Source organism: Leucoraja erinacea, chromosome 36 (assembly GCF_028641065.1).
Source record: "Leucoraja erinacea ecotype New England chromosome 36, Leri_hhj_1, whole genome shotgun sequence".
NCBI lineage: Eukaryota > Metazoa > Chordata > Chondrichthyes > Rajiformes > Rajidae > Leucoraja > Leucoraja erinaceus.
The window spans coordinates 13,402,713-13,419,761 of NC_073412.1; the positions used below are offsets into that span (position 1 = coordinate 13,402,713).

The following is a 17,049-nucleotide window of genomic DNA, read 5'->3' on the forward strand; positions in this document are numbered from 1 at the left end:
ACTGACTCAACCTGCAAATTAATCTTTGGGGAATCCTGCACCAGAACTCCCAAATCTCTTTGCACCCCCGATTTCTCGTGGATGCAAAGATCCATTTGGAAAGTAGTCTACGCCTTTATTCCTTCTACCAAAGTGCATGAGTGTATACTTTGCTACCCTGTACTCCATTTGACACTTCTATGCCCACTTTCCCAACCTGCCCAAGTCCTTCTACAGCTTCTCTACTTCCTCAACCCCATCTCTGTAATGTATGGTGGGCTTTTGAAGGTTCTGTGCCTGTGCTCACTGGAGTTCAGAAGGACGAGGGAGGGGGGCACAGGGGATCTTAATGAAAGTGACGGAATAATGAAAGGCATAGTGTGAACGTGGAAACGATGTTTCCAGTAGTGGGAGAGTCTAGAACTAGAGGGCACAGCCCCAAATTTAAAGGCTGTACCTTTGGAGTGGAGAAGAGGAGAAATATATTTAGCCAGAGTGTGATGAATCAGTTGGAGGCCAAGACATTGGGTATATTTAAGGTGAGGTTGATAGGTTCTTGATTAGGAAGGGTGTCAGAGGTTACGGGGAGAAGGCAGGTGAACGGTGTTGAGAGGGAAAGAGAGATCAGCCATGATTGAGTGACGGAGTAGACTTGATGGGACGAATTCTGCTCCTAGAACTTATGAAGAAGCGGACAGAGGGAGAGGGCGAGGTGGTGTGAGAATGTCAAGCAGATGTCAAGATGACGGAGAGGGGCTGCATGAGCTGTGTGGTGAGGCAGGGAAGGGCTTTCGGAAAGAATTCTGAACCATTTAAAGGCAAAAGAGAAATAAAAAAGAAGACACAGACAGAGTCCACTGTAAGCAATAGTTTTATTGTGGCGTATCTGCACATGAGCACACCTGAAACCGATGTGTCAACTGCAGTCTTCATAATGGTATTATTAAAGGTACAGTTTCTAAGTACAATATAACAACATTCATATTAGAATGAAAATCGGAATTTTTAAAAGACAACATTAAATCTCTCTTTTTACAGTTTTATTTACAAAAACAGATCAAAATACTTGTCTTGTTTAGGAATCCGTGAGGAGCGAGACTATCTGGGGTAGGCAGACTGTAGGCAAAGGGGCATCTAAAAAGGTGCATTTAAAGGAAGCAATGCTGTCCTTTGCCCAGAAGGAGGATTGTCCCCAGTCCTTGTACGCATCCCAAGTGGCTGACCTACTTTGTGAAATTAAGGTGACTGCACGGATGCATTATTTAGGAACAATGATAGTTTGTCACAGAAGCATTTCAGCTAGCACCACACAGCAGTAAACACAAAACAATACTCCGTAGTTTGTAACTATGGCTAAGATAGCAGATACGTAAAGATATTATACAGTTGTAATAATGCTTTATTTAATAAACAGTTAAATATTTGCTCCGAGCAGCTTGATAATACAATTTTCTTCCTTAACTATACAGAAACAAACAGAATTTTAAAAGAATAACTGTGTATATGGTGAGTCAATGTTAAAATTGTAAGAGGGAAGAAGAGAGACTCTTAATATAGACCCAAAACGCTGGAGTAAGAGGGACAGGCAGCATCTCTGGTGAAAAGGAATGGGTGACGTTTTGGGTTGAGACCCTTCTTCAGATTTCTCTGAGTTTCAGACAGTCTGAAGGGGTGGGAGATTGCAGCCTTCACTGGTCCGCCCTGTTTCAACACGACGTGCACAATCAAATAAGGTCAAATAGAACAAGTTGTCTTACAACTTTAGGCTGTGCACGCCATACGCAAGAAGAAGACAGTCTGAAGAAGGGTCTTGACCCGAAATGTCGGCCATTCCTTCTCCCCAGAGATGCTGCCTGTCCCGCTGAGTTACTCCAGCATGTTGTACCTATCTTTGGTGTAAATCACCACATCTGCAGTTCCTTCCTACACATTTCGAGAGACTCTTAATGGGCCATTGCAAATTTTTCTGACCCAAAGAGCCCGTATTTACAATGGTGATGTTGATTAATAGCAGGCAGCATTTACAAGCCCAGGTCTAAGTCTTGCTATGCACAGAAAGTGAATATTTATTTTATTGCTTGACATGGTGTTATGGCTAGAAGTTTAGCTTTAAATTGTTTGAACTTTGGAGACAAAAAATTGCTAAGATTTTATAAAAACGGATAAAATTCTATTTCAAAATATCCCACCTGACAGTAACAGTAAAAGCCTTGTCTGGGCTTGCCCCATTAACATTTCTCTTTAGACTGGGCTAGTATAATATAGCTGCAAAGGTCCACCATGGCCCATCCCACAACACATAACACTTCCTTCATGAGGACGAACATGTACAAAGGACACAGTCCATTGAAACCAGACACGTTGATGACCAAACACCAGGCCATTGCTTGGGTGAGAGTCACGCACGCAGCAACTCAAATATCTAGGTACAAATTTTTTAAGAAAACTTTTATTTTTCACCATATAAAATATCTTTTATTGCTTGTGATTGAAAAACCGTTTGCACGTTTAAAAACTGCTTTGAAATGTTCTAAAAATCCACACTCGCTGTCAATGTGAAGGAGCATGAACTGTGGTGTGCAAACTCTCGGAGAACACCTCGAAGGATACTGCTAGGTGAGGAGCAACACGAGTAGCCACCACCATAGAACGGGTGGCAGGGTAGGTCACCTATTGTGCACGGTGCAAACACTTGGGAAAGTGGAAGACAAGAATCAGAGAGAGGGAGAGACAGCACGGGGCAGGCAGAGTCCATGCCGACCATCATTCAAAGTGCAGGTGGCTATGTTCAGTTTAGTTTAGTTTAGAGATACAGTGCGGAAACAGACCCTTCGACCCACCGAGTTCGCACAAACCAGTGATCCCCGCACATTATCACTATCCTACACACACTAGGGACAATTTACACTTTACCAAGCCAATTAACCTACAAACCTGCACGTCTTTGGAGTGTGGGTGGAAACCCATGCAGGTCATGGGGAGAATGCACAAACTCCGTACAGACAGCACCTGTGGTTGGGATCGAACCAGGGTCTCCGGTGCTGTAAGGCAGCAACTCTACTGCTGCGCCACCGTGCTGCCCGGAGGCCATGTCTGAGGAGTTTCCATACATAGTCATAGATGTAGGTGGTGGAGACATCTCACTTGAGACGGTTGACGGGTTATTCAGAGCAAGGACAAGGAAAAACAGTGAGCTACTAAATGACGAGCACAAAGCAAACTGCGGGTGGAACTTAGTGAGCCAGGCAACATTTGTGGAGGGAGGTGGTGAAATCACGTCTGAAGAAGGGACACAAAACAAACCATTCCCTCCACAGATGCTGCAAGACTGCGGTGTGTTTTGCTCAAGACTCCAGCATCTGCAGTTTCATGTATCTTGCCTATTAAACACTGTTAAACTTGTGTTACACTTGTTATCTCACGCCACTGGAGGAGGGGGGGGGGGGGGGGGGGGGGGGTGGTCTGGGGGGGGGGGGGCTGCCAAGGCCAGGACATCTCCTGACTGGCAGTGAGTAAACCCCAATCACCAGTGAGCAACACCGATGCTGTAACTCATAACATCACCACATCACTGGCCAGTTCCTGCTCACCTTTCTGTCAAGAAGTCAAGTACAACTCTACACTACGCCAAGGTTGCAGAAAGGAAGCAAATCCCTTCATAAACCGCAAGAGAGTTTAATTTAGTTTAGGTTAGAGATACAGCGTGGAAACAGACCCTTCGACCCTGAGTTTGCGCTGACTAACAATCACCTGAATACTTGTTCTATCCATGCACACAAAGGACAATTTACAGAGGCCAATAACCCACAAACCTGCTTGCCTTTAGGATGTGAGGAAGCGGTTTCCAAACATTAATTGATTGAAAGATAACAGGCCTTTCAGCCCGATCAGTCCATGCTGACCATTGATCACGGGTTCTCACTAGTTCTATGTTATACCGCCTTCTCATCCACTCCCTTCATAATAGGGACAATTTACAGAGAGGCTGATTAACCTACAAACCCCTATGTTTTGGCGATGTGAGAAGAAACTGGAGCAGCCGGAGGAAACCCACGTGGTCGCACGGAGAACGTGCAAACTCCATACAGAGGCTCGAACCCAGGGTACAGGCGCTGAGGCAGCAACTCTGCCGACTGCGCCACCGTGCACTATTTCATCTTGAGTCGCTGATCAGTTGGGGCACCAACGGGTGGTGGAGAGGCACAGAATGACCAGCAGAGGGCACCTGTGTACACGTCTGACACAGGGACATGGAGAACCTTAACTGCAGGTCCAAAGATGCATCAGAAATGGCAGATAGACAATAGACAATAGGTGCAGCAGTAGGCCATTCGGCCCTTCGAGCCAACACCGCCATTCAATGTGATCATGGCTGATCATCCCCAATCAGTACCCCGTTCCTGCCTTCTCCCCATATCCCCTGACTCCGCTATTTTTAAGAGCCCTATCTAGCTCTCTCTTGAAAGCATCCAGAGAACCTGCCTCCACCTCCTCCTGAGGCAGAGAATTCCACTGACTAACCACTCTCTGTGAGAAAAAGTGTTTCCTCGTCTCCGTTCTAAATGTCTTACTCCTTATTCTTAAACTGTGGCCCCTGGTTCTGGACTCCCCCAACAAAGGGAACATGTTTCCTGCCTCTAGCGTGTCCAAGCCCTTAACAAATGCGGGAATCTTGAGCAAAAAAAACAACTGCTGGAGGAACTCAGTACGCCAGACTGGAAGAAAAAGGGCAGACAATGTTCAGGGTCGGTCCCTACCCCAGATTAATTACACTTCACCATCTCTGCGCAAAGGGTCATCTGAATTGTGAACCTGTCCTGCTCCAGACACCTTGTGGGGGATGTGCAGCACTTTGACATTGGTGTTCTTTGTTACTGTGGTGCAAGCAGCATTAACCCTTGGTCTGGCACAGATACAGGAGGCTGTATACAGGGGCAGTGATCTGGGACAGTGGGTGGAGGGTGTTGTCAAAAATAATCGCATCAAATACTGGAAACACAGCAGGTCAGGCATCATCTGTGGTTTCCAGTAATGGTAGCGTCTAGAAGCAGTGGGCACGGCCTCAGAATAAAACAATGTACTTTTATAATGGAGATGAGAAGGAATTTCTTTAGCTAGAGGTTGATGAATCTGTGGAATGCATTGTCACAGACGGCGGGAGATGCCAAGTCATTGGGTATTATTAAAGCGGAGATCGACAGGTTCTTGATGAGAAAACGTCAAGGTTCACGGGAAGAAGGCAGGATAATGGGGCTGTGAGGAAAAAATAGATCAGACTTGATAGAATTGTGGAGTCGACTCAATGGACAGAATGGCCTAATTCTGCTACTGTATCTTATGGAAAGAGTAACGGTTAATGTTCTGGGCCCCTTCATCAGCTCGAAAGTGTTCTCATAGGTTCTAGAATTAGGCCATTCGGCCCATCAAGTCTAGTCTGCCATTCAATCATGGCTGATCTATCTTTCCCTCTCAATCCCATTCTCCTGACTTCTCCCCATAACCCCTGACATCCGTATTAATCAATAATCTGTCAATCTCCACCTTAAAGATATCCATTGACAGCCTCCACAGATGTTTGTGGCAATGAATGCCACAGATTCACCAACCTCTAAGTAAAAAATCTTCTCCTCATCTCCTTTCTAAGGGTGGTCCATTTATTCTGAGTTCTCCGCTTCTGCACTGATGCTGCCTGATTCGCCGAGTGTTTTCAGTGTTTAAAATTATAATTTCAAGTTTCCAAGATTTGTAGCTCATCTCTTTTGTTTGAAGACACTGTGACAGCACGGACAATTGCTTGTTGTTGGGGATGTTGTGTGACTTTGGGCCGTCCAGGAGTGGAGTGACATTACTCAGCCAGAGTTTGCGGTGGTACATCCTGCTCTTTGGGGGCCAGAACACTGACCTGAAGCACAAAGCACAAGAGTACAGTAACGAATGGCAAAACACCTCCTTAAACTCCCAGCCTGCTGACGTGAGGGTACTAGACAATGAAGACAAATCTCCAGGGACAAGGATCCAAAACCATGAAAGATAAGAAACACCGAAGTGGTGAAAAGTTGTGTTTCTCACGTTTACTCTTAACGCTTGTTTATGAATTGTGGAAAAGTCGAGGTTGGTCACGGGGTTGTTACTTGGATGATCCAAACACGGCTAACTGTGAAAGGGATAGACGTAACTCAGTGCGACAGGCAGCATCTCTGGAGAAACTCTTCTTCACACTGATGAAGGGGAGCTGTGCATGGGCCACCCACACAGGAAGGCATGTTAGACGTGTGGGTTGGTGCCCTGTGAGGATGAGCATGAGAGGATGCAGTGTGGGCCATGGGCTGAGGGGGAGAGGGCCCTCGGATGAAGTACTCATGGACATAGCCATGGCTGACGACCCCAGTGAGGGTGTTCCACAGATGGGGAAGATCATTGTGCAAAACTGTTGGGTTGATTGCATCCTCCCTCACACGCCCTGGTACTTACTGCTCACACCAAGCCGAGAAAGGGCTGAAGACACAGAGTGAGGGAGTAACTCAGCAAGTCAGGCAGCATCTCATCTACATCAGGTCAGGCTCACTGAGTTAGTCGAGCATTCTGTGTAAACCAGCCTCTGCCGTTCTGTGGGCAGGTTGGCACTGCACTGTCCCTGTAGAATACAGCAAGATTCGGGCTGCATAAACACTCAGAGCACTCGCCAGAGCAGAGGCAGCAGCCAGGCCGTCGAGACTGCCAAACCCAACTCCTGAATAATGTGATGAACAAGTTAGGCATGATCAGATTCTATAGAGGTGTCCACCAAAATAAGCAGTCCTACTGGTAAAGCAATGCCTGAGCCATCTTTATACTATGGCTGAGGTTTTGAAAGACTTTGTCTAGTAACTCAATAGTAACCGTAAGCAATCTTATTGTGAAGTCTGTTTGCGACACCTCAGGCCCGCATCTCCTTGTTGTGTTGCTGATAAATGTACCTGACTATTTGTACCCTCATTATAACCAAAGGTCCTCCCTGAGCTAAAATTTCAAATCCTCCATCTGACCACAAGGAATTTCTTCTTCTAGTTTTTCAAATGCAGTCAGAATGCTGGATCATTTTCACAGTAACAACAATCGCCAGCCACGCATACCAATGGTAACAGCCCACAGTAACACCAATATGGACACAAAATGCTGGAGTCACTCAGCAGGCCAGGCAGCATCTGTGGAGAAAAGGAATAGGTGATGTTTTGGGTCGGAAACCGTCTTCAGACTCTTCTTGAGCTTTTCACTACATCTCAGTGCATAAGGTCATAAGTGATAGGAGTAGTATTAGGCCATTCGGCCTATCAAGTTTACTCCGCCATTCAATCATGATCCATCTCTCCCTCCTAACCCCATTCTCCTGCCTTCTCCCCATCACATCTGACCTCCGCACTAATCAAGAATCGATCTCTGCCTTAAATATATCCACTGATTTTGCCTCCTCAGCCTTCTGTGGCAAAGAATCCCACAGATTCACCACCCTCTGACTAAAGACATTTCTCCTCATCTCCTTCCTAAAAGAATGTCCTTTAATTCTGAGGCCATGTTCTCTCGTCCTAGACTCTGGTGTATATGACAATAATACACCAAAGCCAAGATCAGGTTGGACAGATTTGTGAAAAGAGCAAACAATATACGGAGCTGTGGGAGAGGGAGAGCGAGGTCATGCTGGTGACAGTGCATGGTGGCAAGGGGGGGTCCATAGAAGGGTTCCGACCCCAAACGTCACCTATTCTTTTTTTCCAGAGATGCTGCCTGGCCCGCTGAGTTACTCCAGTTTTTTGTGTCCATCTTTGGTATAAACCAGCATTTGCACTTCCTTCCGACACAGTAACAACAGTGGCAGCCATGCGTACCAATGGTAACACACCCCAGTAACAATGCCAGCCATGTGTACTGATAGTAACAGACCACAGTAACAACAATACCAGCCAGTGTATCAATGGTAACTGCATTTCAAACAAACACTGGCCTAAGTGCAAGGTTCCGATCATCCCGAGTGATCCTCGAGCCAGACTAATTCCAGGACTGCCTCACACACGGACACACACATAAATAATCCAGACGACAGCCCTTAGCAAAAGAAGTGACTGCATAAACACACCGTTTACTTCCCTGAGGGGTTAAATATGCACCAGTCAGTGCCCTTTTACATATTGCACTACGGAGGAATGAGGCGTGCAAAAAGCAACAGTGACCCAGACTCACCACAAGTGAGCACACTCCCACAAACACACTCACGCACATCCATGTACACCCACATATCTTCGCACTCGCCTCCAAAGGTACACCGATTCTGTCACCCGTACAGCCCCACACAGACCCATACATCATCCTCCTGCACACACCCATGCATTCTCGCTGCCATCCACCAATGTACACCCACATCTAACCTTACCCACCCACACTCCCCACCCAAAATCAGACGTGTGCTTTGGACTATTCGACATACTCACACATTTTTGGAATGTTGTTCCACGAGGAAACCTCCATTTCAAGGACATTTGCCGGAAAACATATAAACATCAGATGAAAAAGGTCTCACAAGACAGAATCAGACATGGTCTCAGAAGAAAATATTACCAAGCCTTTAGAAAATAACAATTCTTTCCATTATTGTCTTGCCTTACAAAACAAAATCTTACACAAATCACATCTCTTTTATTGCAGGAATATTTTAAGTGCTTCCTAATATTTGTACGAGGGTTATAAAAATAGAACTCTTTCTTAAGTGGTCCAGACAAGCCTTTGTATTTAATAAATTATTTGCTTCCACCTCCTTTCACTGTATTATTCTGGAACCAAATCAATTGCACACTAACCAGCCACACAGACAATGGAAAGTGGAGTGCGTTTTGTAAACCAAACTAATTGTGTGGGCATTCCTACAACACACAAGCATCAACTTAAACAGCAGCATCTGAAACTCCCAACTCCTCCTGTACACTCCACAATAACATTTCTTGTGCATGTCCTCTAACAGAGTTAATAAATACCAACATATCATGTACAAATTGCGAAAAGGTGCTTAAAATATAGATTCATATATCATCTCACAGCACATCAAGGTTAAAATGATATACTGATATTAAATGCTATATTCAATGTATTTACTCAATATACCCTGTAAAAGATTGGCTCTAAATAAGCTTCTCAGCATTATAATGTCACTGTACACTGTGCTCTACACAAACTAAATGCATGAGAAAACAGGTTCAACTTTCACTAGGAAACTAATGTTAATACCCCGCCCCAAAGTTCCCTGCCAGGACCGTGCCACCTCTTTGATCTCCTGGGCTTGTGCGCGTGGCTGGGGCATGGAGCCAGTGTCCTCTCACTTCACCCGTGGCAGGATGTCCCGGCATCGGTGTGCGCTGGTGCCAATCGTTAACCTTCTGCTGGCATCATCTGCTCAAACTCGGAGCCGAACAGCTCCTTGTACAGCGGTGGGAAGTGCACACGCACGATGTCGGGGTGTGCTGCTTTAAACGAGGAGAGCTTCTCCGTGTGTCGATTGCACAGTGCTCGTAATGTAGTCACTTTAGATAGGAGCTGCAAAGAGAAGGGTGAGACGGTCAGAGGACACTTCCCTTCTCAGTGTGAGTGGACAGCCAGCCGAGGGAACATACGATACGATAGAACTTTATTTATCCCAGGAGGGAGATTGGTCTGCCGACAGTTATAGAACACATACATGAAATTAAAGTGACAAGTGGAAAGTCCAGGACGGGGATGTGCAAAGATTGGAGGGGGGGGGGGGGGGGGGGGGGGGGGGGGGGGGGAGTTGGGGTAGCCACAGGGAAGGATCTCCTGTGGCAGTCAGTAGCGGGGTACCCCATGACAGAATGGGGAGGAGTTGTATCCAGTTTGATAGCCACAGGGACAAAGGATCTCCTGTGGCGATCTGTGCTGCATCTAGTAGCGGGGTAAAGACTAGAAATCATTAAAAAACTGCAGTTGCTGGAAATCTGAAATAGAATGCAGAACAGCACAGCGCAGGAGCACAATATCCGTGCCAAACAAGATGCCAAGATGAACTATACTCATCTGTTTACACATGACCCTTAGAAATAAAACAGAAAATGCTGGAAACACTCTGCAGGTTGGGCAGCATCTGTGGAGGGAGAAACAGTCGATGTTTCAATTTTGGCAAAGGGCTGCGGACCTGAAACGTTGACCGTTACTCTCTTCACAGATGCTGCCTGAGCTGCATTCGGCATTTCTCAAGTCAAGGCATCAACTAAATGGCAGACGAGATGGACAAAATAATGGGTGTGTAATTGGTGCATCAACCAGGCAAATCTAGGGGCGAGGACCGTGCTCAGTGGCAGAGATGGTTAACAGCCTGTCCCACTTACGCAATTTTTTCGGCGACTGCCGGCACCCATCATGGTCGCAGCAGGTTGCCGGAAATTTTCAAAATGTTGAAAATCCAGCGTCGACCAGAAAAAGGGTGACTACTCATGACCATACAGGCGTCACCCCGCGACATGTCGGCACGTGGCGCCAGTTTGGTCGCGAGTAGTCTTCTCCAGGTACTATCGACAGCCGAGTGCTGAGTGCCAGGCAGCATGTGTGTGCTGGAGCCACAGACTGCCGTGGTCATCTGACCAAACAGCCATGGCACTGTAGTGACTGCCCGACAATGGTCAAGTCAAGTCAAGTCAAGTTTATTTGTCACATACACATACGAGATGTGCAGTGAAATGAAAGTGGCAATGCTCGCGGACTTTTGTGCAAAAGACAAACAACAAAACAACCAAACAAATTATAAACACAATCATAACACACATATTCTTTTACATAATAAATAATGGAAGGAAAAAACGTTCAGTACAGTTAGTCCCTGGTGAGAAAGGCGTTTACAGTCCGAATGGCCTCAGGGAAGAAACTCCTTCTCAACCTCTCCGTTCTCACCGCATGGCAACGGAGGTGTTTGCCTGACCATAGCAGCTGGAACAGTCCGTTGCAGGGGTGGAAGGGGTCTCCCATGATTTTATTTGCTCAGGAGCTGCACCTCCTGTTGTATAGTTCCTGCAGGGGGGTGAGTGAAGCTCCCATAGTGCGTTCGGCTGAACGCACTACTCTCTGCAGAGCCTTCTTGTCCTTGCAGAGCAATTCCCAAACCAGATGGTAATGTTCCCGGACAAGATGCTTTCCACCGCCGCTGCGTAGAAGCACTGGAGGATCCTCGGAGACACTCTGAATTTCCTCAATTGCCTGAGGTGGTAAAGGCGCTGCCTTGCCTTACTCACGAGTGCTGAGGCGTGTGATGCCCATGTCATATCCTGATGTGGACTCCCAGATATTTAAAACAGTTCACCCTATCCACAGGATCCCCATTTATCCTCAATGGAGTGTACGTCCTCGGATGATGTACCCTCCTAAAGTTCATGATCAGCTCCTTCGTTTTTTTGATGTTCAAGAGGAGGCTGTTATCCTGGCACCAGAGTGCTAGACCAGCCACCTCCTCCCGGTAGGCCTTCTCATCGTTGTCTGAGATCAGGCCCACCAGGTCATGCACCTATAGAGCCCACAGTTAGAACAGTACAGCACAGGAACAGGCCCTTCGGCCCATAATGTCTGCGCCGAGCACGGTGCGAAGATCATGACATCTACATGCACATAACATGTTCAGAAGTTTGGAGCGCCATTTGGCCCATCAAGTCTACACCATTCAGTCATGGCTGATCTATCTCTCCCTCCTAACCCCATTCTCCTGCCTTCTCCCCATTACCCCGACACCCATTCCCTGCACATCCATGTGCCCATCCAAAAGTATTTTATATGCCGTGAACGTATCAGCTTCAACCATCACCCCCAGAAGCACGTTCCAGGCACTAACAACCCTCTGTGTGTAAAAAATGTCCACACACATCTCCTTTAAACTTTGTACCTCTCACCTGAAAGATATGCCCGCTTGTAGTTGATTTTTCCATCCTGGGGAAAAAAAGATTCACTCTGATCTAGCTTTCTTGATCAATCTGGCTGTGAATTATTTAACTGTGGCTCAGAGGTTAATGTGAATGGAGCTCATTGTGCAGGTCCCCCCCGACTTCTCTCCTGGGCACCGTAGAACTGGGTTACTGCACCAGTGGCCCAACCTCTGTTCACTGAATCAGAAACTCGGGCAGCCGGGGAAATCCAGCACAAGGCAGCACCAGAATGTTGAGCAGCAAAACAGTGGAGTGTGGTCAAATCGTGAATCCTCCCGCCCTCACCCACTCTGACCCACTCATCCCTCCATGCACAACAATATGGTTGGCAGCCTCCTTGCAGACAATTACAGGTGGCAATAGGTGAAGATGCCAGTGGGTGGAGAAGCCGGGTACCTTGGTGAGAACGCCATCCTCTCGGTGGTGCTTCTGCAGTAGGTGTTGAAGTGCCAGCTGGATCCTCTGCTGCAGCTTCTCCACTTTGAGCTTCTCCTGCAGCCACAGGCGGTCTAGGGATGTAAATCACCACCCAGTCAATTCAGCAGCACCAACTTGACACCATTAATCCAGAGACTGCAGGGAGCACAGACTGTCCTGGGGCCCTGCATGTTATAGTGTGGTTGGTGCAGACATGGGACAATACACACACAGCCAACACCCTGCACCCAGTATCTGTACACATGGCCAACACCCTGTACCCAGTGCCAACACACAATCACCCACATACCATACACTGTGCCCACATACACGATCACCCACACACACAGCCAACACCCTGCACCCAGTGCCAACACACAATCACCCACACACCATACACTGTGCCCATATACACGATCACCCACACACACAGCCAACACCCTGTAGTGCCCAGTGCCAACACACAATACACCCACACACCATACACTGTGCCCACATACACGATCACCCACCCAGTATCTGTACACATGGCCAACACCCTGCACCCAGTGCCAACACACAATCACCCACACACCATACACTGTGCCCACACACATGGCCTACATCCAGTGTCCGCACACACTGCCAACTCCTTGCACCAAGTGCCCACACACACTCTACACCCAGTGCTCCCCCACCTCCCACCACACACACACACTGTGTCCACACACACCATACGCTGTGTCCACACTCACACATGAGCACCCACACACAGGGCCAACACTTTACACCCAGTGCCGACATGCACAGATCTCCACACACGCCCTGCACCCAGTGCCCCTCACACAGCCCCACACACAAGAAAAAGGAGAAAGCATGGGACAGGTATAGTAAGCCAGGATCAAGTGTATCCCTGGAAAAGTTGAGGGACCTGAGGAGCATCGTTTTGAAGGAAATCAAGAGGTCAAAAGTGGGCAGGGGATAGCTCCAGCAGATTAAGTTAAGGGAGAATCAAAAGAGATATTATTTAAATTCAGGATAATGGGTAACTAGAGAGAGATAGACGACTAGACTAGAGGCCAGTGATCAGTGATATGCCTCAGTGATCAGTGCTGAGCTGATTGCAGTTTGTGCTTTCTATCAACGATATGGATGAGAATGTACAAGGCACGAGAAGCAAGATTTTAGATGGTACTAAAGTAGATGATATCATAGGCAGTGAAGATAGTCTTCAAAAATACAGCAGAATCTTGATCAGTTGGGCAAGTGGGGCGATGAGTGGTAGAATAGAGAGGTCAAGGAGTGAGTAGTTCCCTAAACGTGGTATCACAAGTAGATAGGGTTGTAACAAAGCTGTTGGTACATTGGCCTTCAATATTCAGGTGATTTAGAGTATAAATGTTGGGACGTTATGTTACAGTTGTACAGCAAATAGGTGAGGCTGAGTTTGAGTACTGTGTTTATGTGTCATCCTGTTACAGGAAGGGAGTCATTAAATTGGAAAAAGTGCAGAGAAGATTTACGCGGAGGTTGCCAGGATTCAAGGGCCTGACAAGTAGGGAAAGGTTGGGCAGACTAGGACTTTATTCCTTGGAGTGCAGGAGTTTGAGGGATGATCCGTATAAAATCATGTGTGGAAAAGACAGGGCAAATTTAGTCTCGTACCCAGAGTAGGGGAATCAAGAACCAGAGCACAGAGATGTATGGTAAGAGGGGAATGATTCAATAGGAATCTAATTGGCAACATTTTCATTCAGAAGGTGGTGGGTGTATGGAACAAGATGCCAGAGAAGGTAGTTGAGGCACGTACAATAGCAGCGTTTAAAGAATATTGGAGAGGTACATGGATATGAAGCATTTAGCGGGATAATGGCCAAATGCAGATAAATGTGTTGGCATGAACAGATGGGACAATCAAAAGAATGTCATTGTTGTGTTTCAGTACATGAGAATGAACTACTCTTGACCCTCTTGAAGGGCCTGTTTCCAGGTTGTATAACGCTATGCACACGATCACTCCAACACATCTTGAACCCAGTACATGATACGAATATGAAGGGGATGATCGCCTTGTTGGAAGTGTATTATGCGGCGTTCTGTGCTGCATCTTGGTGGAACCAGTCTGTTGCTGAAGGTGCTCCTCAGGTTGACCAGTGCGTCATGGAGGGGCTGAGCTGTATTGTCCAGGATGCTCAAGATGCAGTTTGATGAGCATCCTCCCCTCCAAGACCATCTCCAGTGAATCCAACTCCACCCCCAGGACGGAGCCAGCCCTTCCTGATGAGCCTGTTCATCCTGTTGGTGTCCGCGGCCTTCGCCCTGCTTCCCAGCACACAACAGCGAGAAAGATGGCACTGGCTACCACCGACTGATAGAACATCTGCAGCATCTTACACACACACACACACACAAGATTACCCCCATATGCTGTCGCCAGGCACAAGTACTTTGCACCAACAGCCACACTCTGACCACACACGTGTGTACAATCCCTGTGCCCGGGCACACCTGCCCTGTGGATTTCTCACTTATACATTAGGGTTACACTAGTGAAACTCTCTAACATGCTGAGCCATGGGCAGTAATCCTGGGGGTCGGGGGGGGAGACCTGTCCCTCCCCATATTTTGAGAGGTGGAGAACAATCCCCCCCCCCATGTTTTGTGACCTCACCTGCCCCGCCCGGGATTGGCAGTAGCGCCCATGTCGGCTCGCATTCCACACACTCCAAAGACGTGCAGGTTTGTAGGTTAAGAGCTTCGGTAAATTGTAAATTCCCCCTAATGTGTTGGATGGTGCCAGTGTACGGGATGATTGATGGTCGGCGCGGACACGGTGGGCAAAAGGACCTGTAGTTTCCAGATCGCTTGCGCGCCCATGTTGGCTCACTTGCCCCAGGTCTGGCTGTAGCGCCCAGCTCGCCTGCATGCCTCGGGACTGGCTGCAGTTCCCAGGTCACAAAAATAAACTGAAAAAAATACGCCTGCAGGCTGGATGATTTCGGGTTACGGGCCGGATCTGGCCTGTGGGCCGTAGGTTGCCGACCCCTGGCCTAGATGTTATGCCTCATTGTATCCCCCCCCCCCCCCCCCCCCCCCCCCCCCCATGTTTTAAAAGTGATTTCCGCCCATGCGCTGAGCTTACATTGGGGAACAATCTGTCTACTGTACTCCAGCTGTGGCCTAACCAATGTTTTATCAATTGTACCATAACCACCTGCTTGTATGTTTTGTGCCCCAGCAAGTGACAGCGAGCATTCCAAGTGCCTTCTTCGTCACATTATCTACCTCTGCTGCCACCACCACATATCTGTAAAGTTGCACACTGGTTTTTCTGTTCCACAATACTCCCAAGGGCCATACCATTCATCTATAGGTCCTATACCTATTGGATCTCCAAATCTTCTAGGGAGGTGCTAATAGAGCTGCCGCCTCAAAGTTCCAGAGACCCAGGTAGGATCATGACCTTGGGTACTGTCTGTGTGGAGTTTCATGTTCTCCCTGTGATAACTTGAGTATCCTCAGACTGCCGGTTTCCAGCCACATAATCAAAGACATGCGAGTTTGTAGGTTAATTGGCCTCTGTAAATTGTCCCTCGTGTGTAACATTGAAACATAGAAAATAGGTGCAGGAGGAGGCCATTCGGCCCTTCGAGCCAGCATCGCCATTCATTGTGATCATGGCTGATCATCCCCAATCAATAACCCGTGCCTGCCTTCTCCCCATATCCCTTGACTCCACTGGCCCCTAGAGCTGTATCGAACTCTCTCTTAAATCCATTCAGTGATTTGGCCTCCACTGCCCTCTGTGGCAGGGAATTCCACAAATGTAGTGGATGGGAAAGTGGGATAACACAGTGGTCAATGGTCCACGTGGACTCGGTGGGCCATAGGCCTGTTTCCACGGTAAAACCAGCATTTATCAGGACTAAATTCAATTTGTCATTGCTCTGCCCACCTTACCAGTTGATCAAACCATCCTGTTGACTAAGAATATCCTCACTATCAACAACACCCCCAATTTTCCAGTCATCTGATACCTTGCAAAACATATCTCCAACATTTTTATTTGGATTGTTCATATATATATATATATATATATGACAAATAGCAGTGGGCCTTATGGAGCACCACTGGCTTCAAATCAAAAAAAAATCACCCTCTACCAACTGCAGCCAAGCCAACGTTTCATTCAAATCACCAACCCTCACATTTTATTTTACATATGGCCTTACAGAAGTCCCTGAACACCACATCAATTGCAAAGCCTTCAGCAATATACAACGTTACTTCCAAAAAATTAATTAATTTGTGATCTCCCCTCAAAAAGATATGTTGGCCAATTTTGATTAGAACAGATTAACCCCTTCCTATTTAGGTGCAGATTAATTAATCTGTCATGGACACTTGGATATATGTTCCTGATGAGTGCTTTGGGGATGAGGATCCTCACTTTCGACTTTAGATACAACATGGACAATAGACAATAGGTGTAGGGGCAGGCCATTCGGCCCTTTAAGCCAGCACCGCCACTCACTGTGATCATGGCTGATCATCCACATTCAGTACCCCGTTCCTGCCTTTTCACCATATCCTCTGACTCCGCTATCTTTAAGAGCTCTATCCAACTCTCTCTTGAAAGCATCCAGAGAATTGGCCTCCACTGCCTTCTGAGGCAGAGAATTCCACAGATTCAAAACTCTCTGGGTAAAAAAGTTTTTCCTCGTCTCCGTTC

At 47.2% G+C, this 17,049-nt stretch overlaps 1 protein-coding gene across 2 annotated transcripts in view; it reads right to left on the minus strand.

Moving 5' to 3' along the window:
* Positions 1-3,449: 3,449 nt before the first annotated feature.
* The window catches only part of LOC129713581 (nuclear receptor ROR-alpha A-like), a 106,367-nt gene continuing 92,767 nt past the window's right edge, over positions 3,450-17,049 (minus strand). For both annotated transcript variants that reach the window (XM_055662743.1, XM_055662742.1), the window contains 2 exons: positions 12,318-12,430; positions 3,450-9,537 (listed from right to left, as the gene is read on the minus strand). In XM_055662743.1, the coding sequence (XP_055518718.1) occupies positions 9,373-9,537; positions 12,318-12,430 (278 nt within the window). In that variant the 3' untranslated portion in view covers positions 3,450-9,372. The remainder of the gene's footprint in view (positions 9,538-12,317; positions 12,431-17,049) is intronic.